At 40.2% G+C, this 26239-nt stretch overlaps 1 protein-coding gene across 5 annotated transcripts in view; it reads left to right on the top strand.

The window, feature by feature from the left end:
- Positions 1-26239, top strand: part of PALM2AKAP2 (PALM2 and AKAP2 fusion) — a 553253-nt gene that overhangs the window by 243852 nt on the left and 283162 nt on the right. For all 5 annotated transcript variants that reach the window (XM_036741809.1, XM_036741813.1, XM_036741812.1 and 2 more), the window contains exons 4-5: positions 14874-14988; positions 17044-17065. In XM_036741809.1, coding sequence (XP_036597704.1) covers positions 14874-14988; positions 17044-17065 — 137 coding nt within the window. The remainder of the gene's footprint in view (positions 1-14873; positions 14989-17043; positions 17066-26239) is intronic.

The raw sequence follows: 26239 nt of genomic DNA, 5'->3' as shown, positions 1-26239 counted from the left end.
ACCTAGGTCTTACAGCTCCAAGTCCACTGCTTCTTCAATGATAGCGCTCATATAATCCAGTCACAATTCATGGTGGTGGACTATTGATAGCTAAGGGTGATGCTTTTTTTTTTCATTGTAGCCCATCTGGAGAATAATATTCTTATTCAGAGATATAATTAGGATTGGGCATCCAAGTCTTTATTCAGGGTACCAATATCTATAAGAGCCTTCCTTACAGCAGTCCTTAGGCTTATTAACTGTGTGCTATATGGCTACCCAGGACTCCAGACCAAGATTTCCATTGCAATCTTATGCCTCTCTTCTATATCTCACCTTCTCCTTACTTGCTGCTTTTCCTATTCTGTTTCCAGGGAGAAAGGGCACAAACGTCCCATGTCATGGGGATGCTAGATTCTGTGGCTATAGATTGCCCCCTTTTCCCTGTGGGGCTGCACCCTACTGGGACTTGTGCCATACCTTTCACAGGAGATTCCCAATTCAACAGCAATGTAGGTGCATGCCGACCAAGTTGAGATCTTAAGGCCTTCTTGAAGCCTGGCGAATTCTCTGCCCCACTTAGCATTAGACTGAATCTCCTCAGAGTTCCTACTTGAGCCTCTATCCTCATATATTTGGTACTTCATCTATGCTAAACTCAGGCCAGCCATGAAAATCAATTAGAACCAGGTGCTCTTAATCTTTCTGTGTGTGTGATGGACCCCTGCGGTAGTGTGCAGAAGCCTATGGATCCCTTCCCAAAAGAATGTCTTTTTAGTGCTTCAAATACATAGGTTACAAAGGAAACTGATGACACTGAATATAGTTATCAGTACACATATTTAAAGTTCACAGACCCCCAGTTGAGAATCCCTGAGCTAGAGGGTAGAAAGAGCTAAGAACTACGATGGCAGTGATAATATCTTACATCTGTAGTGTGCTATGGTTTTTAAAGGGCTTTCACATATATTAGTTCTATCACTTCTCCTCACAATAAACTCCACAAGATAAACTGGGCATGCTGCATTATCTCTATTTAATAGATGATGAGTATGAGGTGAGCCTTGAGTCAGGAAGACCCAGGTTCAACCAGCAAACCACTGCTTAACCTTTCAGTGCCCTAGGACTGGCTGCTCTCTAAGCTGCAGAGCAGGGAGGGGCTGATCTGCTTTGGTAGAGGGAGTTCTCTCATCCTAGAATTCCCTATGCCTATGAAATGACAGATCTGGTCCAAAAAGATAAACAAATAGATGAGGGAACTGAAGCCCAGAGAGGTTAGGCAATATGTCTGTCCCGTGACCAAGTAGGAACTGGAAGTCAGTTCTAATGTCACTACTCTGTGTGTGGCCTGGTTGCCCCAGCCCTTAAGAACATCAGAACCACTCTGTAGCATCCTAAATCTGAGTAGTGCAATTTTCTTTTGGAACAATGGGCAGCTTTCCGTGCTGGGAGTTAGAGGAGGAAAAAATAAACATTAGGGTATTTTACACACACACACACACACACACACACACACACACACTCACACACTCACACTCATCCTTCCCATCCCCCCCAAGAGCACTCTCTCACACACAATCCAGAAGTTTAATTACAATCCTCTTTCCACCGCTTGTTTCTCCAGATTTCTATCAGGAAACACATAACAGGATCTAGCTTGGGGTTTAATCATTGGCACCTGCCAAGGGAGCCACAATCCTTTTGGCAAATGTACCATAATTTATTATTGGGCTGATTCACTCACTGCAAAGCTTATCCTACAGAACAGGACCCTGCAGAGGTGGTCTCTGCCCAGTGGAATGCAGACTGGCATGCACATGCATACATACATGTATACATACAGTATATTGATAAGCCTACGACAAGCACATTCATTCAACAGGCATTTATGAATGAAAGGAAGGAAAAGGAAGAAAGAAAGCACGAAAGAAAGAAAGAAAAATAAAGTATCTCTTATGGGTTGGTAGGCACAAGAGATATAAAGAAAAAAAACTGAAGTCTCGTGTCAACGAGCCTACATCCTATTGGTAGGCCCTAAAAAGTTTTTTGGAGTTTTTTTTTCTGAGGCTGAGAGGAGAATGTTTATTCCTTTGTTGGGCAGGGAATTTTCCTCATTGAAACTAGCACTTATTTTGACTTTTCAACATACAGGCAAAATCCATTTATAAATGTTGATTATCACTAATGTATTCAGACTCTTCAGAATGCAAAGTATTTTTTCTTCCTACCACTGAGCTGTTAATGAGGTTCCATGCTGGTGATTAGCAGCCACCCTGAATAGCCAGAATACTTCTGAGAAACATACAAGACACCCCATCTTATCTTCCCTCCAAATAGCACAGGCTATTCTGAAGGATCCTATTTTGGCAGGATTACTGATAAACTAGATGGGCATCCTACTTGACTACCCACTATAAAATTCCAGTTCAAGATCAGAGTACAGGCTGGAGTTAAGAACTTTTCACAAACCCTGTCAGCATGTAGTCTAGTGGTATGTACAAAGAATCTAATTTTTCCCCCCACCTCAGTTTCTAGTGTATGTGTCTACATGTGTATGCATGTGTGTGATGGGGATCAGGAAGATGAGTCTTCCTGAGTTTAAATCCAGCCTCTGACATGTACTAGCTGTGTGACTCTGGGCAAGTCACTTAACCCTGTTTGCCTCAGTTTCCTCATCTGTAAAATGAGCTGGAGAAGCCCAGAGAGGTTAAGCTACTCTTGTAGCATCCTAAATCTGAGTACTGCAATTTTCTTTTGGAGTGCTGAGGCAGCTTTCTATGCTGGGAGTTAGAAGAGGAAAAAGTAAATCACCCCAGTGTCTTTGCCAAGAAAACCCCAAATGGGGTCACAAAGAGTCAGCTGTAACTAAAACGACTAAACAACAAACAACAACATGACATTCTGAAGACTTGAGGAAGACATGGAGAGTCTAAAGAAAGAGGAAAGGGCAAATACGTTTAAAGTAAAAGCCAAAACTAAATTCTGAGACTACACAAAACCAAAGTGTTGCACTAATTGTCATTTTAAGAGAATCAAATTGAAGCTCATTTCAAAGAATTGACCTTCTCCTGATGGAGAGGAGTACTTCACTTCTTGCCGACAGTTAAATGTTGTTTTCTCCAAAAATTTAGAAAATTGCTACTATTTACGGTCGTTTCTAGTGATAGCACGTCAGTGTGTCCAAGAAGCTACAGGTCCAGGTCAGATTCCCATTATAATATTAGCACAATGAATTCAGTTAAAAAAATAATGGAGAACCCAGATAATGAAGATGCTAACAGCCAGTCTCAGGGTAAAGAAGGAATGAAAGATTCATATGTGTAATGGTAAGCAAGATTGAAAAAGATAAAATCTGATGACAGCTGATATATACTCACACTGACTTGGTTTATGAACTTGAAAAGGGGGGGTTATTATGCCCAAGGCTATTGGTATGACAGAGAGGGGCTTGTTGTCAGGCAGCATGGAGGGCAGAGGCATGTTGGAAGGACAATTCCCTCAGTGACATAACTCAGAATACTCAGCGTCAAAATAAATAACAGGGAGAAACTCAATAAAAAACAATAATTCTCCTAAAAGTCAATCATGAATTATCTAGCTAAGGGATATTCCACTCATTTTATATTTACAAAGTTGCCATAGCCTTAGGCTACTCCTGGTTACCAGGGTTGAAGGACCATTACAGAGCAAACTCTGGAAAGTTCCATGCTTAATCATTAGCCAATACTTCTAGGGATAGCAAGCAGTGCTGATCTCTCTAGAACCCTCTAAGGAGAAAAAAATATAGGGAGGAAAAGGCAAATTGTCCTACTGGTCAGTGCTCAGGTTCAAATTACAAGGTGATAAGGTTCTGGAAGTGACACATACAAAGACAAAAATGAAACCATCCCTGATCTCAAGGTATTTATGGGTCTTTTTGGGTCAGAGAGTCTCTGTTTAAGACTGTTTAGGATCTGTGGATAGATTTCAGGGATCCCATGAAATTAAATAGGGAAAAAATTAAAGTTTTATATAATATATATGTATGTATATATATACATACATATATATATAAAACCTCTCTATATATTACCTATAACATAGATAGATAGATAACCTCTAACTGAAACTTTACATTTTCTTCAATTATTTCAAAATATTCTTCTGATAATGGATCTATATGTTTACCCAGACTGCCAGAGAGGGGTCTATGATGCCATAGAAGGTTAAGAATCCCTTTATTAAGGAGGGGGATACTATATGTACTCTCCACATATAAATACACTCCACACCAGTGGTGTCAAAACTTAAATAGAAACAGATCACCGCTGGCCCGAAAAGTGACTTAGGAAACCTCACATTAACATGATCTATGTTGCATTGAATTTTTATTCATTTTGTCAAACATTTTCCAATTATGTTTTAATCTGGTTATGGAAATGTTGCAGGATTGCGGGTCCCAAATTCGACAGTTCTGTTCTACCCACGATTTATTTTTGTTGTTAAGTCGTGTCCGATTCTTCATGACCCCAAGGACTATATTGTCCATGGGGCAAAGACACTGGAGTGGTTTGCTGTTTCCTTCTCTAGTGCATCACCTATCATCAGAATTCTCCACTATGACCTTGTTGGTCTTGAACAACCCTGCATGGTGTAGCTCATAGTTTAGTTGAGCCACACAAGCCCCTCCACCACAACAAGGTAGTGATCCAAGAAGGAACTCACAGGTATAGAGAGCACTGATTACTTGGGGAATCAGGAAAGGCTTGGAATAGAAGGCCACACCTCCAAAGACTCTCAGAAGTTTGAGAAGTAAAGGTGAGGAAGGAGAACATTCTAGAGCAGGGGAATTTGCTGTACAAAGCCACAGATATGCAAGAAATGGAATGTCCCATAGCAAGAATACACAAAGGGAAGCCAAAGGAAGTCAAATTAGAATAGGTGGGCAGGAGCTAGATTGTGGAATATATAGGTATATATAATATTATATAATATGCATATTATATACTACATAACAGGCTGAGGATTTCATATTTTTTTCCTTGAGGCCATAGGGAGCAATGGAAAGAGAGAGATATAAGGTTAGTGATGTTTATTAAAGTATATGTGTCAATTAGCCATTCCGTGATCCATTTGCTCTAGCCCTAAAGTGGCAGCCCCATTTAATATAGCTGGCCTGGAGACCTAACTTCCTGCTGTTTACAATGTGATATAGGTCCCATAAATGAGAGATTTATGACAACAACAACAAAAAAAAGGCAGGACATTGTTTCAACACTGAGTTAACTCACCCCCTGCCCATAACCAAAGGATCTTTATTCCCGAAAAGAAACCTACATGGAAAAGTCCTGAGAGTGCCCTCATGATTTTTGTCATATCTCTTGAAAGAAGGTACCCCAGGGGAAAATGGGAGATTGGAAGAAACTTGCAGTAACTATTCTTAACCCTGGAAGGGGGACCACATGAGCTGAGAGAAAATAATTCCTGGGAAACAGAAACTCAAACAGAAAAGTGAAACTGAAAGCCCGAGTACTTGACTATCACACTGGCAGCCAGTGGAGTCATCCACCAATCCATTGCCCAAGGCAGGCTGCACCTCCTTAGAACAATTTCTGACTTCGATTTCTTTGGATAAAACATTTGGCAAACCTGTTTATGCAAAGCCTCTCCAAACCTAGTGAGGATGGTTCCTGAAAAAGAAACATCTCATCAGTCTGTGCTCAAAGCCTTTTCATCTGGGACCAAAGCTGCCCTCAGGAACCCATGCTCTCTCCAACACAAGAATGAGCCATCATAGAAGGGTTTTACCACATATCTACTGGGCTAGAACACCCTGTAACTGCCCCAGCATCTTGGAACTGGAAGGCTGCCAGAGAGTATACATTGTGAAACCCATCTATATGATAGCACATGTCTTACATATAAGCAACTGACCCAAGATGATTTTTGGTTTTTGCGCTTGATGAAAAGGCAATGAAACACACCCCTAGAATCATCTCTTTTCTACCGGATCCCTGATATTGACTGTAGTGTTGCTCATATTTGGTGGCAAGCCAAGACATCAGGACAGTCACTTCAGAGGCTTCTTTTTTTCAAATTCTTTAGCTTCTTTAAATGACTTTCCAGTGGTGTGATATACAAGAGACAAGAATGATAGATGTTTTGAAGCTGAAAAACAGAATGAGGAGAGGAGGCCATCATGTGATTTTATACTTGTCATGAGAAAGGATTAAAATTGGTTCAGAATGGTAACTAAATTGTTTGTTTCTATAGTCATAGGAAAGGACCTGAGAAACCAAATCAACCCCCTCATTTTAGAGATGAGGAAACTGAAGTCCAGGGACATTAAGTGACTTTCCCCAGGTCACATAGCTAGAAAGTATCTAAGGCACTTACTAAGTAAGGATAACCAAGACTAAGGATCCCAACTTAGGTCTTCCTGATTCCAGGTTTAGCATTTTGTCCACTGGGCCACCTAGCTGCAAAATCACCAACACAATCAGAATGCCCCACAATTATTATTTAGCCCTAGTGGGGCAGCTAGGTGGCACAGTGGGTAGAGCACTGGCCCTGGAGTCAGGAAAACCTGAGTTCAAATCCGGCCTCTGATACTTGACACTTACTAGCTGTGTGACCCTGGACAAGTCACTCAACCCCGATTGCCTCCCCAAAATTCACTTCTTAAAGAGGTCTATTCACTGAATGGGCGTTACCTCACTCAAAGTGAGAACCTGAACCTGAAAAGACCTTAGTCTGAAAGGGGCCAGGGTCTGCTAATGCATCCTGGGCCATCATCTCCAGTCGTCCCGGTGAATATCTGGCCACTGGACCCACATGGCTCTGGAGGAGAAGGTGAGGCTGGTGACCTCTCACAGCCTTCCCTCACTCAGATCAGTCAACTCCAAATCACGTCATCATTTCCCTGACATCATGGTCCTCTTCAAGAACAAAAGACAAACACACACATAGATTTAGGCCTAGGACAAAACAAAAAGTCTGGTGTTTTTCATAGCAGGCCAATTCAGCAAGCTTGTGGCATAGGACATAGACTATGAGTCAGAACACCTGAGTTTGAATATGATCTCAGTCACTTACTAGTATTTAACCGTGGGCAAGTGCCTTAATCTCTCAAAGTTTAGTCTTCCTATCTATAAAACAATGAGAATAATTCTTGCATATTATTATTTAGTATTAATAATACTTGATTACAGGAATCCAGGATTGTTGTGAGAAAAACACTGTCTGCGTTCTCCCCATTAGAATATGAGCTCCTTGAGAGCAGTGACTGATTTACTTTTCTCTTCATATCCCTAGCACTTACCACAGTTGCCCATGGTAAGCACATAATAAATGCTTTACTCAGCCTTTCATCGATAAATGAGAGGGTTAGGCCATTTTTAGGTTGGAATATTGAGGCCTGGTAGGGATTTTAAGACCATTTGGCTGGGGAATTAAGCCCACATGCTTACAGTATTTCACCTTTCCCCCAATAGCCTTTTCTATTTTTCTTTCAGCTCTGGGGAAATTAATTAAACAAGCCAGCGCTAAGCTATTATGCATACTTGTCACATCACCCCAGAGACTAAATTAACCTTTGATGTAAATTGCTTATCCTTCTGATCCTTTATTTTTAGCACTGAAAATGTCTATTTGGCTTCTCGAGGCTTATTGGGATCCACCCTGGCTCTTGATCTTCGGGATCTTGGATTTTGGTCAGGAAAATCGAAAGCAATGACATTTCCTTTCCTGTTGGGAGAACCTGTCAACCCCAGGACCACTTGTTTTGGGGGTAGCTCTTCAGCCCTAGAGTCTAGGCCTCATGAAATTAGTCATCTAATCCAGGAGTTCTTAACCTAGAGAGTCTGTAGACCTCTCCAAGGATAGATTTTGGGGGATTTTTGACCTTGGATGAAAAAATATATACCTTTATTTTCACTAACTTCTAATTGAAATTTAGTGTTTTATTCAATTATTTCTAAACATTCTTTGTGGAAAAGGACTGGATAGTCCTTTACCAGATTACCAAAAGAGTCCATGACATACAAAAAGTTAACCCCTGATCTAATCCAATGTATTCCACCAAGATTTGGCCCAGGATCCGCATTCCATAGGTTCATTTACATATTGATGTCACTTAAATATAAGATATTTATCGCTATATAAACTGTGCACTTTATCTCCATTCCATTTTTTTGGAAAAAGTTTTTATTACAGTTATCTTGAAGGTTTTTGTTTCTTGGCTTTTCTCTTCTTTCTTCCTTCTCAGTTTCTCACTATCACTGACCCAAATCTCTAAAACCTTAACTGTGCTTTAGAGATGAGATAGACATGTTGAACCAGGGAAGAACTGAGGTGGGATAGTGAGGGTTTCCAAAACACTTTCCTGGACTATCAGGCTGAGATCTAATTCTGAGTTTCTAAAGTTTTCTGAAAAAACAACAAAAGGAAGGAAGGAAGGAAACAAGCATTTATTAAGCACCTACTATGTGCTGGGCAGTGTATTAAGCACTTTACTAATATTTCATTTTGTTCTCACAACAACCCTGAGAGGTAAGTCCTGTTATTATCTCCCCATTTAACAGTTGAGGAACCTAAGGTAGACAGAAGTTAGGTGACTGGCCCAGGATCTCACAGTTAGTAAGTGTCTGAGGCCACATTTGAACTCAGCTTTTCCTGGTTCCAGGTCCAGCTCTCCCCTGCACCACCTCCACTGTCCCTAGGTGGTGCTGTTGTGATTCAGTCATGTCCTACTCTTCATGATGCCATTCGGGGGGTTCTTGGCAAAGATATTGGAGTGCTTTTCCACTTCTTTGTCTAGAGGATCAAGGCAAACAGAGATTAAGTGACTTGTCAAGAGTCACACAGCTAGTAAATATCTGAGGCCAGATTTGAAATAGGTCTTCCTGACCCCAGACCCAGTGCTCTCTCCACTGAGCTGCCTGGCTGCTTCTTAGACGGTACCACCCTAGCATATTAAGGTTGCTCCCATAGTGCCCTATGTTAGAGAGAGGCAGAATGGTATAGGGGACAGAGATCCGCCCTCATAGTGAAGATGACCTAGCTTTAAACGTCACTTAACATCTCTGTATCCTATACAACTTTCCGAGACTATAAGTTGTGAACAAAATGCCAATGTGTATTGGTAGAAGGAATTTTGTGGGAAGACTGGGAGTTCTTTATATTAGTGGGATCACAGGTCCAGTCCCTATCCCTACTAAGTGACACAGTGGATAGAGAGCTGGACCTAAAGTCAGGAAGACCGAAATCTCTATCTAGCCTGATACTTGGTAGCTGCGGGACCCTGGGTGAGTCACTTTGTCTTGGTCTGCCTCAGTTTCCTCATCTGTAAAGCGGAGATAATAATAGCACCTACCTCCCAAGAGTGTCATGAGGCTAAAACAATATTTGTAAAGTGCTTTTGCAAACCTCAAAACAACATATGAATAAGTTATTATTATTTAAGGTTTTGCCTGGAAGGGCTCCTACAGATAGTCTATTTCAACCCCTTCATCTCACAGTCTAAGAAATGGCTGATGGACACTCTTTTTTTCCTGCCAAACATTCAAATCTCCATGCATTCAGTGTGTGTTTGAAACATTCAGTTTCAAGAATTAACACTTCTACTTCCAGCTGACATGATTTCCTAAAGGTTATTAGGTAGAAATGACCTGACTTTTTGTGCCTCATTTTCCATATTTCTCAAAGAATAAGCCCAAATCTCCCCAAGTGCAGAGACAAGGTGTTTTTTCTAGAATTTTTTCTTATCTTGCGTCTCCCTAAGGGATTCTCAGAAAGGTGTCATAACATGAATTTAGGGATATACCGGGAGCACGCTCATACGTCTCCATTGACCCATGAGGAGTAAGCACAAAATGAACAATGTACTAAGAAAGTCTGTGAATATGTAGGGGAAATGCTTCAGCCTGAAGAGCCCTCCTTCCATCGCCATTTTTGAAAGATGGTTCAATTTCGAAAGCCTACAGGAATTATAAATCTATGCCAAAAAGATGTCAGAGAGTCAGATACCAGTGTCTACGTCTAAAGGCGCCTCTAGGTGTGTTCCCACGTCCAGATTATTCCCAATACAGGTAGCTGGGGAAGATCCAGGTTCAATCTAGGAAATGACCTTTTCCCACTTTTTTGTGCTTCCTTTACCGAGCTGTTAACTCTTTTTTCATGATTCTCTTGCATAACTCACTTTTCCTCCCAGTTTTTCTTCTGCCTCTCTCATTTGACCTTTTTGAACTCTTCTAGAAGGTCTTTTTGGGCCTGAGACCAATTTCGTATTTCTCTTTGAGGCTTTGCGTGAAAGTGTTTTGACATTGTTGTCGTCTTCTGACTTTGTGTTTTGATCTTCTCTGTCATAGTAGCTTTCTATGGTTAAGGTTTTTTTTTTGGGGGGGGTGCTCATTTTCTAGCCTATTTCTTGATCTTTAAAGTTGAATTCTGCTTCAGGTCTACAGGGGGCATTGTACTACATTTCTTGCACTGGGAACCAGGGGCCTGGACATTATCCTACTGTGCTGAAGTCTCTAAGCCTGAACACTCACCTACTGTGCTGGAGCCTCCTGGTCTTGTGGCTCACCTACTGTGCTGGGGTTTTCAGACCTGGTAGTACTTACTGTATTGGGCCTGGATACTCGCCTGTTGTGCCAGGACCTCTGGGGCTGGTGTCTCGCTTGCTGCATAGGCATCTAGAGGCCTCACGGTGGGCCCACTGTGCCACTGGCCTGCTACACTGGTGCCACAGGGTCTCTGTTGCTGACCTGTGCTGGAGCTAGAGTCTCTCGCTGCCCTTGCCCAGACACTGTCTGCCCTGAGCTGCACTTTCCTGAGTGAGACAGACCTTCCTTGCGGTCCTTCTGAGTTGTCTTAGGCAAGAAAATTGTTTCACTCCATCCTTTTATAGATTCTGCCGCTCTAGAATTCATTTTGAGGAGTGTTTTTAAGTTGTTTGGAGGGGATTTTAGGAGAACTCAGACAAGTTCCTGCCTTCTCTACAGTATCTTTTTTTTCTCTCTTTTTTTTTCTCTCCACTATCTTGGCTCTGCCTCTAAATTAATATTTAAATTTGTTACAGAATTTATTATAGGTTTACTTATGTGGAACACACCATTTTCAGACAATGCTAGATGAATGGGGTAGCACTATATCATGAATCAAAGACAATAGATCATCCTAAAAGATAAGCAAAGAATAAGAACCTTGATTAAGTGCTCACCTTTCTTCTTCTTGTTCAGTCATGTCCAATGTGACCCCATTTGAGGCTTTCTTGGCAAAGATACTGGAGCAGTTTCCCATTTTTTTCTCCAGCTCATTTTACAGATGAGAAAACTGAGGCAAGCGTAGCTAAGTGACTCACCCAGGGTCACACAGCTGGTAAGTGTCTGAGGCAGGATTTGAACTCGGGAAGATGAGTCTTCCTGACTGTAGGCATGGCACTCTCCATGCTGCACCACCTTGCTTGCCCTTACCTTTCCTATCCCTCCATTTTTCTAACTTTCCAATATGATGGCATTGTTTTCACATAATTCTCCAATGATTGTTAAATAATAACCATGGGCGATATCTTTAAAAACAAGGAATCTGCCGGTTTTCCCCTTTTGTCTCAGTCCTGCAAAGAAATCCACACAGGTTCATGTGATACCTGAGCTGATTGGGATGGCAGCTAAGACACCTGCCAGTGCTCTGGGAGTAAGAAAGACGAGACAAAAGCAGTTGAACGAAGCCGATGAATATCTCAAATTAACTGCACCTACCTGTGTGTGCAGTCTCTACTCCCCTAGTCTGATACCTCTAGAAAGAAGGGAGGAAGCTGCTAAAAGTTTGCAGTTGGATTGATTTCTTGTCATTGGGGGGCTCAGCTACTAAGACTCTCCTCAAATACCACTGCTGTTGCTCTGAGATATAGCTCACTATCATTCCTTGAGACTCCATAGAACAAACTTTGGATTTTCAGGAATAATTGGAAGTTTTTCCTGAGGAACAGCAGCCACCGTATCAGTCCTTCCTTCATCCCATTGGTAGAATACTGGGAGTGCAGAGATAGACAATAATTTCTCTTTCTAGACTAGTGGTTCTTAGCTTGAGATGCATGAACTTTTAATAAAAAATTTTTTTGATAAACATATTTCAATGTGATTGGTTTCCTTTGCAAACCCATGTGTTTTATTTGAGGCAGCTAGTTGGCACAGTGTTAGACTTAAAGTCAGGAAGACTTGCATTTAGATCTTGCCTCCTACACTGGCTGCGTGGCCTTAGGTAAGTCACTCTCTATGCCTCAGGTTTCCTCATCTGTAAAACAGCACCTATCTCACAAGGTTGTCATGAAAATCAAATGAGACGTGTATTAATATAGGTATATTAATGTATAATTATTATATGATAATTTATGTATATTAATGGATGCTTGTATCTATTAATACCTAGAGGGCTTTGTAAACCTTAAGGCACTCTAGAGATGATGGTTATTTTCACCATTATTATCCATTAAAATCATTATTCTGAAGAGAAGTTAAGTACTCTTGCTTTAGGCATTATTTTCCATTTAGCTAAAAACGAATTATGCTTTGAACGAAGGTTATGTCTGTCTACGAAAGGAATCAAAGGGAAATTCCATCCATTTATCCGTTCCTTGATATTCATTCGACACACATATACTAACTTCTATGTGAGAGGCACTATGGTAAGCACTGCGAGAGGACGCAGAGAAACTCGTGTTCCCCTCACAGAGGTTGCAGTCTAATAGGGAAGATAGAATAGCCTTTCCCATTCCCTTAGCTGTCAACTGCCCGCCCTTCTGAGATCAGCCTTCATATACTGTGCACGAATCTTCTATGTGTCTGGCTATTTCTATATTGTCTTCCCCATTAGAATGTGTTTTCCTTGATGGCAGGTACTGTTTTTGCCTTTCTTTGTATTCTCAGCAATTCATAATAATAATGATAACACTAGTGATAATAATTAATAATAATAGCTAGCATTTATCTAGAACTTTAAGGTTTACAAATACTTTTAAAATATCTCACTTTTTAGCATGGTTCTTGGTACATAGTTAGGGATAGAGACAGTGTCTGGACCAGTGATTTCATTGGCACAGGGAATTCTTAAATTAGGAAACTTCCTCTACCAGTGCAGGCCACAGCCTTCTGTTATAGTCTTATTGAGAGCACTGAGAGGTTAATTGACTTGGTCAGGGTCACAGGGAAAATATGTGTCAGAGGTAGGACTTGAACCCAGCTCTTCCTGGTTCCAAGACCAGCTCTCTTTCCACTCAACCAAGGTGCCTCTGGCATGTAGTAAACACTTCATAAATGCTTATCGATTGAGGAATTAATTGCTAAGGCCTATATGTTTAAAAAATTAGAATGTGAACCTGAAAATAAAAAGGTATAAGGTTCCTTATGAACTTAGGAAGATTATTTCTAGTTAGGAAAATCAGGGAAGACTTCACAAAGGAGATGGCATTTAACCTGGGCTCTAATCATTGTAAGAACTCAGCTTCGCGGTTTACAAAGTTCTTTCAACAGAGTACCTTCTACTCTTATGAGTTAGAAAACACAGGCATTATTAACCTAATTTTGTAAAGAAAGAAAAACTTGGAAATATCATATGACTTGCCCAAGTCACTATCACTGATAAATGGCAGAGACTTGAAACCAGATCTTCCAACTCCAAGTACTGGCCTGTCTCTATTACTCCAAACCACCTTGAAGGATGGTAAAAATCAGACAAGCATAGCTTGAGGACACACCAGGGAGAGGGAACAGCATCAGTCATTACAATATGTTGAGATGCAACACCCAAATACAAAGACATCTGATTTTTTCCCCCAACTAACGAAAGTCTGCTCTTTATCATTTTAAATTGTAATTCAAACATTTGTAATCTGGACTCAGTATACCCTGTTTCTGCTAGTACAAATCACTATACCATTGTGTGTTGTTGTTCCTGAGTTGCTATAGCCAAAACATGTTTCTCTCTGCAAATCAGGGTGAGCTTCTTCAGGCTATTAGACTGGTACTTGGATGATAGCCACACAGTACATTACGGGGTCCATACTCACAAACTTTCCTGTCTGAGCTTTTGGTCTGCTGACATAGTCTTTAAGAACCAATGTCTCTCATGATGGAAAATGCTATCCACATTCAGAGAAAGAACTATGGAGTCTGAATATAGATCGAAGCAGACTATTTTCTCTTTTTTGTTTATTTTTTTCCTGATTTTTTCCTTTTGTTCTGATTTTTCTTTCACAATATGACTAATGTGGAAATATTTTAGTACAATTGTTCATGTATAGCTTATATCAGATTGCATGCCATCTGAAAGAGGGCAGAGGGGAGGGAGGAGGAAAAGTTTAAAATTCAAAATCTTATAAAAGTGAATGCTGAAAACTAAAAATAAATAAATGAATAAAGAAATGCGGGGAGGGGGAAAAAGGTTAATAAAAAGAACCAGTGTCTCACTCTGTGCCATGATGAGACATGAGTAGGACTTTACTGAAGAATAATGTGTATGTAAAAGAGGAAGAAGCAGTTAGATAGCACAGTAGATAGACCTCTAGGCAGAGTCAGGAAAACTTGAGTTAAAATGCTGCCTCAGACACTCATTAGCTGTGTGACATTTTAGTTGGGTGAATTGTTTAACCTCTTTTGGCCTCAGTTTGCTCATTTGCAAAATCAGTAAATTAGAGCACCTACTTCCTGTAGCTGTTGGGAGGATCAGATGAGATGTATATAAAGCATTTTTCAAGTTGGAAATGTTATTTAAATGCTAGTAATGATGGTTAACCTGATAATTCACTGAAGTGTAAGACTGATAAATCAAGAAAGCTACTGTTCACCCAATAAGTAAAAGTTGTTCTCTTTAATATATAACAGGATGACAGAGTAACCTGATCTTTGTGTGTTTTCTAGGCTGGAGCAGGAAATACAGACACTAGAAAGTGAAGAGTCCCAGATATCTGCCAAAGAGCAAATCATCCTAGAGAAACTAAAGGAAACAGAGAAATCTTTCAAGGACTTTCAGAAGGTGAAGAAAATATAATATATAAGAATATTTCCATCCAGAAAGAAGTATGAAATCAGGGAATCTCAAATTCAGAATGACCCTCAGAGGCCATTAGTCCAGTCATGCATCCCCTTCAAAAATACCCAAGTGGTAGATATCCTTCAGTGTAATTTTATTATTAAAATAAAGAAATATAGTAAAACCTCACCCATTATGGATGTTCGAAGAGAAGTCCAGTCTACATTAGGGAAAAGTCTGAATTAGATAGGCTATTGTTTTTTTTTTTTAAAATTCAATTTTAAAATTACTTGCTGTTAATAAACTATTTTAAAGTGGCTATCTGGCCTGGCCAGATTTAATAAATATATCAGAGATTCAGGTAATTAGCAACATTTACTTGAACTCGAAAATCTGTGTTCATAGAGAATCTCCTGAGTTAGAACTATAGGGTCTCTAGTGATCCGCCTTTTCTTAACATCCAAAAAAACCAATTCTCTAAAGAAGTTAAATATGCCCCACCTTGCTATTCTAGATGGAGCAAGGCAAGAGGATGATGCCAGGGAGTTAAATCACAGCTTCATTTCACTTCCCAAAAGGGGGCAGGGGAGTAGGCCAGCTGGAAAAATTGTAAGGTAGGCCAAGTTTGTCTTTGGCCTTTCTGTCTCCTGACCCCATAAATTCAGCACCCCTATACTTCTTTCTTATTGTCCAAAGCCCTCTACTCTACTGACCCACCCTGGCCTGCCCTCCCTTAAATGGCAAAGAAAAATGCTCTAAATTACCCCTTGTTATTTCCTCTTCACATTCCCAATAAAACCTCTGTGTATCTCTTCTACAAAAGCAAATTCATTGAATAATCCTACAGTAAGTCATAAATGAATGTTCTTTTTAAAGCTATAAATTAGATTTTTATTTTTACAAGCCTCCCACCCTGCCTTTCCCTTTCCAAGTTAATTTCTTTATCAGTCCGAATTTATCTCTAATTAGTGAAATTTTGGGCAGTGGGAGGAAGATGTCTGAATGCAGGGGGCCTTTTCCTTAAATAACATTACTCCACTCATTTCACCTTTAATGAAGGCCCTGGGTGAAGGGAAAGGAAAGCAAAGCTTTTAGTCCTTGGCTTTCAAAACATCCAGGCCATGGGTACCCACTGCTAGAAAAAATGAACAGGGGCTGCTGCCACTTTATCAATCCTGGGGTTTCCAGTGATCCTAAAAATGCTTGACTTGACTGTGCAAAAGTAATGCAGACATTTACATAAAGTTCTAGTTATTTATGCCTCATTTGCATGAAAAACTGACTATTTTGTATGTAAGCCTATGCAAATGTACGTCAAATGGACGTTTTGTGAGGGTTATTGGATTCTGATTCTGAATTGTTCCCGTACACTATGTTTTCACATAGTGTTGCTCATTCAGCACAACAGTCATAACTAAAAATTAAATGAGAGAAAGTATTCATAGGCCAGTTAAAAACCATTCCAGACGTTCAGTTCCAAGCCGTATCAGCATCTCTTTTATTAAGCTTTTGTCTTTCACACAGAATCCCACCTTGACCATGATATTGTAAGACATCAATCACCCTCTCTTACTGAGTGTGAAAGTAAATGAATGTAATCCCTGCTCCCTGGCAAGCTGAGGTGCTAGATGGCTTGAGTTAGGAAATTCTAAGCCACCGTAGGGCTAATGGCAACCAGAGGACAATTCTGAGTCTGGCACCAATCTGATGACCCCCAAGGAGCAAGGAGATATCAGACTGCCTAGGGAGGGGTGAATGGCCCAGGTCAGACATATGAGCAGGTCAAGGCCTCTGTGCTGATGAGCATTGGGATCAGCCCATGAGTGGCCACTACACTTCTAACCCAGGCGAAAGAAGGAAACCAGCTTCAACCACAAATAAATAAAAACAACATAGGCAACTCATTGGAGTTATTTCCTAGGAGATAACATTTGTCAAGTACTAGCACCCATTAAAATTCTAGTGAATCTATGGTGAATCTAAGAGAAGTAAGGATTGCATGAAAAGCCCTGATGTTCGCCAGAAATGTAATGGTTTGCCCCACTTTTGTTTCCACAGAGCTTTTCCAATGCAGATGGAGGTAAGTGTTTTGTTTTTCTGCTTGCTTTAAAAAAATAAAAAAAATGTTTAGATTACTCTCAAATGAACTCTAAATTTGTTGAGTGGGAGGGAAAAGTATTGCTTTGGTACGATTCATGAATGAGTAGCCATTATGGGAAGATGTGATTTACTGGTTCGAAAGAATCTTGGGATGAAAGAAAACAGCTGTACCTGGAATGCAGCAAAATGTCAGAAAGCCTGTGGGGGGTGGCTTTGAAGTTCCCAGTATATCTCTTTGGAGGGAATTTTAACTTGGCTTAGGTTATTTATGTACTCCTCTGGGCCACAGTTTCTGATCTGCCAAATGAAATTAATAGCCTCTTCCACTGTCCTTGTCCTCTCCACCCCACTGGGTATAGGGAACAAACTGAACAATTCCCACGGACTGCTTGAGCTTCTCCTGAAAAGTACTCACCAAATATAAGATTATGGTCTTAATGGCATCAACCTCTGTTATCATGATTATAGTTATCATATGCATTTCGGAGTATTTTAGTCTCCCAGCCCCCAAAAATATTTAGTAAAAGCTCTCTGATGTTCAGTATGGTGTGAGCCTTTTCTAAGGCTTCCTTTTTTCCCCTTCTTTGCATCAAAAAGTCATATTTTTAACATTAAAGGCATTTGAACCAGGCAAGGACTTAAGCTCAATTCAAAGGGTTGAGGCCTTAGGAGCAGCCACCAGGTTCTGCCTCTTGATGTTCTTCCCAAATTTTGAACTAGGAGGAACAAACCACTTCAGGGAGCCCCTGCCACTTCTTTTAGGGCAAAGCATTAAATATCCTTAGTTTGTCATGTGAGTGTTATAAATCATAAGCTTTAAAGATGGACAGGCCCTTAGAGAGCATCCAGCTCCCTCATCTTACAAAGGAGGAAACTGAGGTCCAGAGAAGGTTATGATGCTAGAAAGGACCTTAGAATCCATCCAGTCCAATCCCGTATCTTACAAATGAAAACCAAGACTCAAAGAGGTAGTGACTGGTCCAACGTCCCACAACTAATAACTTGCTGGAGTTAGGAATTGAGCCCACATCCTTTTACTCTAAATTCACTCAGGGTTCATTCTGCTGCACCATGCTGCTTATGCGTTTTGTCACCCCTCTTCTTTTTGTTCTCCCCTCTTCACCTTTCCTGGGGACCTCTAAATCCCCTCAACCTTTTCCTTTCTCTCCCATTGGGGTTTTAGGAAGGAGTGTGTGTAGGGTAGAGAGGAGAACACTCAACTGGTGTTCCCAGTTCTTTTCTTTACCCTATCTGAGTATGTCATAAAGCTCTGATAAGTGAGTAGTTTTCAATGTTCACAAAATGCCTTTTTCCAAGTTTTGGAGATGACTATAAAGTAAATTTCCTCTGAAATTTATACACGTGTAAACATATTTACATCAGCCAGCCTGCTACTTACAAGCGAGCCTATTTAGTCAATATAAAAGCATTTATTAAGGACCAATTACATTATGCTAGTCACTGTGCCAGACCCTGGGGATACAAAGACAGAATCAACTGGGGAGAGAAAACTTATCCACATATAAGTAGAAAGATTTCACACAGAAGCTATTGAAGAGGTAGATGATCTTTGGAGTCCTGAAAGAATTCAGGGGCCAGTGGTTCTCCTAGACAAGAGAGCTTTATTGTCACAAAGGTGGTGGGCTAGTCCTTAGGAGCACTAGCAACCTCAGATAAGACAGGGGCTTAATTTTATACCCAAGTTTTGGGCACTCAGCTAGGGGTGGGGGGTATACTTCTACATGGGCAGTTAACCACAGGGAAGGATGTCAGGAAAGGGGAAGCAGATGCGTAAGGGGAGGCAGGAAAGGAGATACAGGTATATTGGGTACTTTACAAAACAGTTCAGGGACGTGGTCACAACGCAGGGAACTTAACTTGCAACATTCAAAGATACGGGCGCAAACCATAAGGGTTAGTCATGTACACAGAAAATAACAAGGTTTTCTTGTCAGCAGATAGAGCCCCCTGTTACTGGGCAGATTTAGATTTAGACAGGGCTCTCATTGTTGCTGGGCAGAAGTCAGCCACATCATTATCATCAGAATACTTTTTTATGCTGTTTGGAAACTTTCAAATAAAAAATTCATAAATCAACTATGGAAATGAGATTTAGAATGCATCTGCTTTTAATCCAAATATGTTAATCTATTAGTGTTTCTGCAAGTGCAAGTGTGGAGACCAAGATGTTTTCCTTGATTCTGTTGCTACCTTCTTCCATGACCTTCGGCAAGGCGCTAAATGTCCCTAAGTTGATATGTGATGATTATGGAGGTCAGTGAGTTCATGGTCACGGAATATTTAGGGACACCAAGATGTAAAATTCAAAATAGACTTTTTTTCTCAAACTGAGAACTCCCAGCTTCTTGATGCTCATCAAGCTCTCTTTATTCTATTCAATTCAAATTAACAAACATTTACTAAAAGCCAGCTATGGCCCAAATAAAGAAAAGATACAGATTAGGCTTTCGCAAGGAGTTGACAATCTAATGGAGGAAAGGAATACATCAGATCATTAGGACGTGAGGGAGAACGAGATAAGTGCAAATGAGAGGTCCAGGGAAGGTGAGAAGGACCAGAGAAATGAGAAATAAGCTTTCCTTAAGATGGCATCTGAGTTGGGCCTTGAAGAAGGAAAAGGCTTCATCAGACAGAGATGATGAAGGCTTCTCCAAACATAATCACAGAAGCATCTTAACAGGATTATTAGAATGAAGGATTCAGAGAATTGTGCAAAAATTGATGTGAACGGATCCAGAATAAAACAGGAGGAATGAAGAGAAGAACTTACATGATGTCCAGAATGGTGTAAAGGAGGAGAACATTGAAAGACTTCAGATCTACAATCAAGACAATGACTAGTTGTGATTTCAGATGACTGGTACTAAAGCATGCCACTCACCTCTCAGCAGAGAGAGGACTATAAATGCAGACTGAGGCATACATTTGTGGATGTGGCCGAAGTGTTGATTTGTTTTGCTCATCTGTGTTTATTTGTTGCAAGGGAGGTTTCTGTTTGGGGGGGAGAATCATTAACAGGTATTAATGATGTTTTTATATATGCAAGAGCATCAGTGAAGCATTTAAAAAGAAAAAAAGGGAAAAATTATTAGGACAACAGTGTGTGAAATGGATTAGAGAGGAAAATAGGTTGGAAATAGGAAGGCCAATTATGGGTCTATTACAGCAACCTAGATGAGAAGAGATGAGGATTTGAATGTCGGTGATTGCAGTGAGAATGAAGAATATGGGGTAGATAAGGGCTTAGGGAGGTATAATCATGAGATTTGGCAACTAATTGGAACGATGGTAATTACTAGGTTGTAAGCCTGGGCAGCAGTGAGAACAACGTTGTCTTCAGCAAAAAATAGAGACATTGGAGGAGGAGCAAGTTTGGGGAAAATCAAATTCAGTTTTTGGCCTGTTGAGCTTATGATACCAGTGAGCACTAAAATGCTACATTGCCTTTAATCTGCTTTTAAATGGCCAATCTGGGTTAAGATTATTTTCTTTTTGTAGTTAAATCAATAGTACCGTTCATTTTTTTACTGCATGTGTAGTCAGATTTGCTTGGAAGGTTTTGGAGGAAAGTAAGTGCCCTTCAAAGAATGCAATAAGTGTTTAGGTCACAGTATGGCCTTGGGCAAGAGACAATAGATTAGTTCTCTGAGGAAGAATGGAATTCTAGAATAGTGAGGCTTAATACTTTCATCCCTCAATGATTCAGTAGTTCTTAGGGAGCTGAGGTAATCTTGGATCCAACTATTTCTTATAATTAACAACATTTCTGTGTTTTAAAACTTTATATGAAATAATCATAGTTTGGGAACTTTAGGAGAAAGCACCCAACTTCTGAGACAGCAGTCTGAAGCCTGCCTCGTGCTATGACAAAGCAAATGCATTCATCTCCATCTAATTTGGCCAAGTTTGTGCTTGTATGTGTGTGTGTGCATCCACATGTGTGCACACAAACACATATGCACACGTGCCTTTATTCCATCATACAAAATGAAAGATCTTCCCTTTTAGGTCGGCATGAAGATAAGTAGCTGAAATCAACTCTCATTTTAGAGCAGCTTCCAGGACATTTGACATGGATCTCAGGAAACCACAAATCAGTGGATCATTCCTGTACAGATCATGATGGTCCAAGGTTCTAGAAAGTTAAAAACTAAAGTCACAGACGAGTTTCTCCAGAAACTGGCTGTTTCCACTGTATAGCATATGATGCCTAGAGGTGATGCGCATTTTTATATATAAACATTTATGTTGCACATTTATATGGTGTTCTGTGTATCCTGTACTTATTAAAAAACTAGGGTGTTGTACTTCACATTATCCCTATATTAAATGCCATCTCATAGGATCCTGCCTATAGTTCTATAATGTGAGCATTTTTTTGGATCATGACTCTGCTATCTATCCCTACCAACAACATCCCTCTCAGCTTTGTGTCATCTATAGATCTGACAAGCCTACAGTCACCTCCTAGTTATTGACAAAATATGTTGAATGTAACAGGGGCCAGGATAGTTTTGTGGGACTATTTAGTAATCCCCTGCCCTTAGCACAGTGCCTGGCACATGTAAGTTCTTAATAACTGCTTTTATCTTTGTGTTTCTGTGTGTGTGTCTGTCTGTCTTTCTGTCTGTCTCTGTCTCTCTCTCTCTGTCTCTCTCTCTCTGTCTCTGTCTCTCTCTCTCTCTGTCTATGTCTGTCTCTCTTTCTCCCCACCCTCCCTTCCCACTCCCCCATCTCTCTTTTCTTTCCTCCCCTCTTCCTCTCCATGTTGACATTTTCCCATTAATCACTATTCTTTTGGGTGTGATCATTCAACCAGTTCCAAATATACTTAACAATATTATTATCCAGCACAAATCTGACCATTTTGTCCACAAGGATATTATGAAAAACTTTGTCAAATGACTTAAATTCATTTACTTAAAGCCATGTATCTTGTATAAGACAATGGGAAAACATTGGCTCCGGAGTCAAAAGGACCTAGGTTCAAATCCTGCCTCTGATGATAACAGCTGGGGGTCCTTGGACAAGATATCAAACCTCCCTAAACCTCAGTTTCCTCATCTATAACGAGGGATTTGGGCTAGGTGGCCTCTGGCGTCATTCCCCTCTTCGTGCAGTCTAGTAACCATATCAAAATAGGAAATTTAATTAGTCTGGTAGGGCCCATTCTTTTTTTTCAAGTAAAGGTATTTCTTATTAATATGGCATAATTAGAATAGTATCTGTAAAATATACCCCCCCAAAAAAACCTTAGGGCCCACTTCCACAAACACAAATTTGGGGGAAGGATGGACAAGTATTTAGAATACCATGATAGTGAAGCACTGTACTGCTGGACCTTGAAGTCATTTTTCTCCTTATATAGTTAGTACTTTTGCAGCATACCTCTGAATTGTCAGGCTTAGCTTTAGACCCCCATCTGTACTAGAGGCTGGCAAATTAAGGCCTAGGAGTCAAATCTAGCCTGCTGCCTTCCCTAGGTTTATTTGTGGGACATACAAAAACAGATGATGGGCTGTCTGTGGTCTGTAGTTTGCTGACCCCCTAATCTATATGTCATGTATGTGAAAGAAATACACACATTTTTACCCCTTAGATTCCCCTTCTTTATTTTTTTAAGTTTTAATATTTTATTTTTTTTCCAATTACATATAAAAACAATTTTTAACCTTTTTTATAGTTTTGAAGTCCAAATTCTCTCCCAGTCTCCCTCCTTAACCTCTCATTGAGAAAGCAAGCAATTTGATAAGGGTTATACATGGGTAGTGTCATGACCTATTCTTTCTCCCTCAGTTACTTGTAAAGACAATTTTTAACATTCTTTTTTTTACTTTGAATTGGAAATTTTCTCTCTCCCTCCTTCACCTCCCCCCTCCCTGAGACAATAAGCAGTTTGAAATAGGTTATACACATTCAACCATGAAAAACATATTATCATATTAGTCATGTTGTGAAAGAAGATACAGATCCAAAGAAAAAATACATGAAAAAATACAGAAAGTGAAAAATGGTCTGCTTCAATATGCATTCATACTGCATCAGTTCTTTCTCTGGAGGTGGAGAGAATTTTTCATCATGAATCCTTTGAAATTGTCTTAGATTGTTGTATTGCTAGGAATTGCTTGTCATGACCTATTCTGGATAAACCATGCTGACTTTTAGTGAGCTCTGCTTCCCTTTCTATGTACCGAAAAATATCTCTGGGGTGGAGGGGCAGGGGGGAACTAGGTCCTCACTTCAACAAAGCAATCCTTCAGTACCTCTTTAATTGATTCACTATCCCACTCACCATATTGGTTTCTCCAAATCTTTTCATCCTTCATCAAATCTCCCATGGAGCCACCTGTTCCCACTTTCTCACCTAAGAACTTTGCCTTATATTTCACTGAAAACATTGAAGCCACTCAATGAAAGCTACCTCATCACCTCTGTATCTCACATTGCTCATCTACCTTGCCCCACTATCTCCTCCTTTACTCCTGTCTCAGATGAAGAGGTGGCCCTTCTCTTCACCAAGACAGCATTCACTAGTGATCCCATTCCATTCCATATTCTCCAACACATTGCCCTCCCATCATCTCCACTCTCTAACTAATCTTTAATCTCCATCTACTGGTTGGTTCTCTGCTGTCTAAAAGCACATTCATTTCTCCCCCATCCTCAAAAAACATTCATTTGATCTGTCCATCTCCTCCCTTTCATGGCTAAATTCCTTGAAGGTCATCCACAACTAATGCCTCTACTTCCTTTCCTCTTACTCTTCTTCTTAACGCTGTACAGTTTTGTCTTCTTATCTCATTAATCAACCAAGCGTGCTCTCTTTAAAGTTACTGGTGATCTCTTAATTGCCAAATCTAATGGCCTTTTCTCAAATACTCATCCTTCTTGACCTCTCTGCATCCTTTTGCATTGTCAATCACCCTCTTTTCCTTGATATGGTCTTCTGTCTGGGTTTTCATGACTCTGCTCTCTTGGCTGGCCTACCAGACTTCTCGATCTTCTTTGCTGGATCTTCATCCAGGTTATGCCCACTAACTTTGGGTGTCTTCCAAAGTTATGTCCCTCATTCTACACCATAGAAATTTTCCAAGAATCAGAGTCAAGCTCACTGACATATAGCTGAAAAGAATACCCTCCTCATTTTTGAAGTTAGGACATTTGCCTGTCTCCAGTTCTATACCACCTTTCTTCATCCCTGTGGTTTTTCAGAAATCCACAGCACCTTGAGATCACATCCACCAGTTATTTAAGTACTCTGGAATAGAGATTTCATCCAGCAACTTGACCTCAATGAAACCATTTAGGTGTTCTCTTAACACTGACCTTTTAAGTTCAAATGTCAGGGACATGTAGGCTTCCTTCTTACAGAGAATTCCCTGACCTTCACACACTCAGGCTGACCTACTTCTTCAGACAGCCAGATTTCCATATTCGTTTTGCCACTGCACATTCTGCAGTGCTTTCTAGGTGGGCCAAGATTTAGGAGAAGCTTAGCCCACAGAGATTCAAGAGACAGAGCCTGGAGCCCATCCAGACACTTTTGCATCTGGCATGGTAACAGATCTGGAAACCCTACCCACAATTAATTCAACACACACACACACACACACACACACACACACACACACACACACACACACATCTCCAAAAAGTAAAAGAAGAGAATAAAAAATTATTGTCACAGCTCTCGTTTACACTATTCATACTGTTTATACCCCTATTTATAAGCCAGACACAGAGAGACTGGGAAGAATGGTTTCTTGTCTTTGGCTCATTGCTAGGGGAAAATTGGTGGTGATTCCTTTTCTGTCAGTTTTGGTATAATATGTTGACTAGTCATGAATGTCAGCAGATGTGTTAACATTACCCAATTACAAAACCATTTCTAATTCAAATATATCAAGGCCTCAGTGACTTGACTTACAAAATCTAACTCTTGACTCTTTGACAAAGTCAATGGAGTTCCAAGAAAAAACATTTCTAGAGGTGGCCTGGAAAATGTTAGTGTTTAATTCTGAGACTCTGGAGTTTTTCCTTGTTATTATGTTCATGTTCTTACTATTACTAACCACTGAAACTCAAGTAGTCTGTCTGTCGTGAAAATGACTGCCACTGAACAATCTTCCCTAATAATGGAGGATTTTATTAGGTCATGAAAAAACAGATATGGACCTTCAAGGGCAAATCTTCAAGATTCCTTTTAAATATTATTCATGTCCGGGTTCCTAAGCATTATACAGGTTCCAAACATGGCCCAAGAAAATGACCACTTCCCCTGATGAAAGAGAGGAGTGCTTTCCCACATGTACCACATTGCCTCTTCATTTGTTGTTGTCCAGTTGTGTCTAAATCTTTATGACCCTGTGGATTGTACTATCCGTGAGGTTTTCTTGGCAGAGATACCAGAGTGGTTTGCCATTTCCTTCTCCAGTGGATTAAGACAAACAGAGGTTAGGTGACTTGCCCAGGGCCACACAGTTAGTAGACATCTGAGGCCAAATTTGAACTCAGGTCTTAATTCCAAGCCCAGCACTTTATCCACTGAACCACCTAGCTGTCTCTTCAATTAGCTGACACTTATACAGTGAGCACTTTTCTTTGGGATTCTTCTTCATCCCTAGTACATAAATTACCTAGAAGAAAAAAAAAAGACCAGAAGGGCCCATCATGCATGATTGTCAGATAGGCTATGTGCTTCCTTCAAACATTTCTAACTTTTATCATTTTTAGAGACTGTCATCAGGTATCAAGCTCTATCGTAGCCTTAAAAGACAATACAAATTACCAATAACTCCACATCCATTACATTATAGTTTCATTTGTGGGAATACCTGGCATAAATAGCTACATGATTCCTACATCTAAGACAAAACTGACACTTTGCCATAAATTCTTTTCACCTGAGCAATGGGGTTATCCTACTGGTTTCCCAGTTGCAACAGTTCTAGATTTCTATGCTTTCGCCTGGCCCATTTTATGTTTTCTTGGTGAAAATTTCAACCTTTCCTGCATCTTTCTAGTCTATCAGTAAGCTGCTTGATCAAGTATATATTAAGCCTAGCAAATGATCCAAATGATAAGCCATATGCCTTGCTAATCAAACCTTGAGTTCATTGTTGAACTCTCTCCT

Source organism: Trichosurus vulpecula, chromosome 1, assembly GCF_011100635.1.
Source record: "Trichosurus vulpecula isolate mTriVul1 chromosome 1, mTriVul1.pri, whole genome shotgun sequence".
Lineage (NCBI taxonomy): Eukaryota > Metazoa > Chordata > Mammalia > Diprotodontia > Phalangeridae > Trichosurus > Trichosurus vulpecula.
Note: the sequence above shows the minus strand (reverse complement) of the source record. Positions and strands in the feature narration are given on the sequence as shown.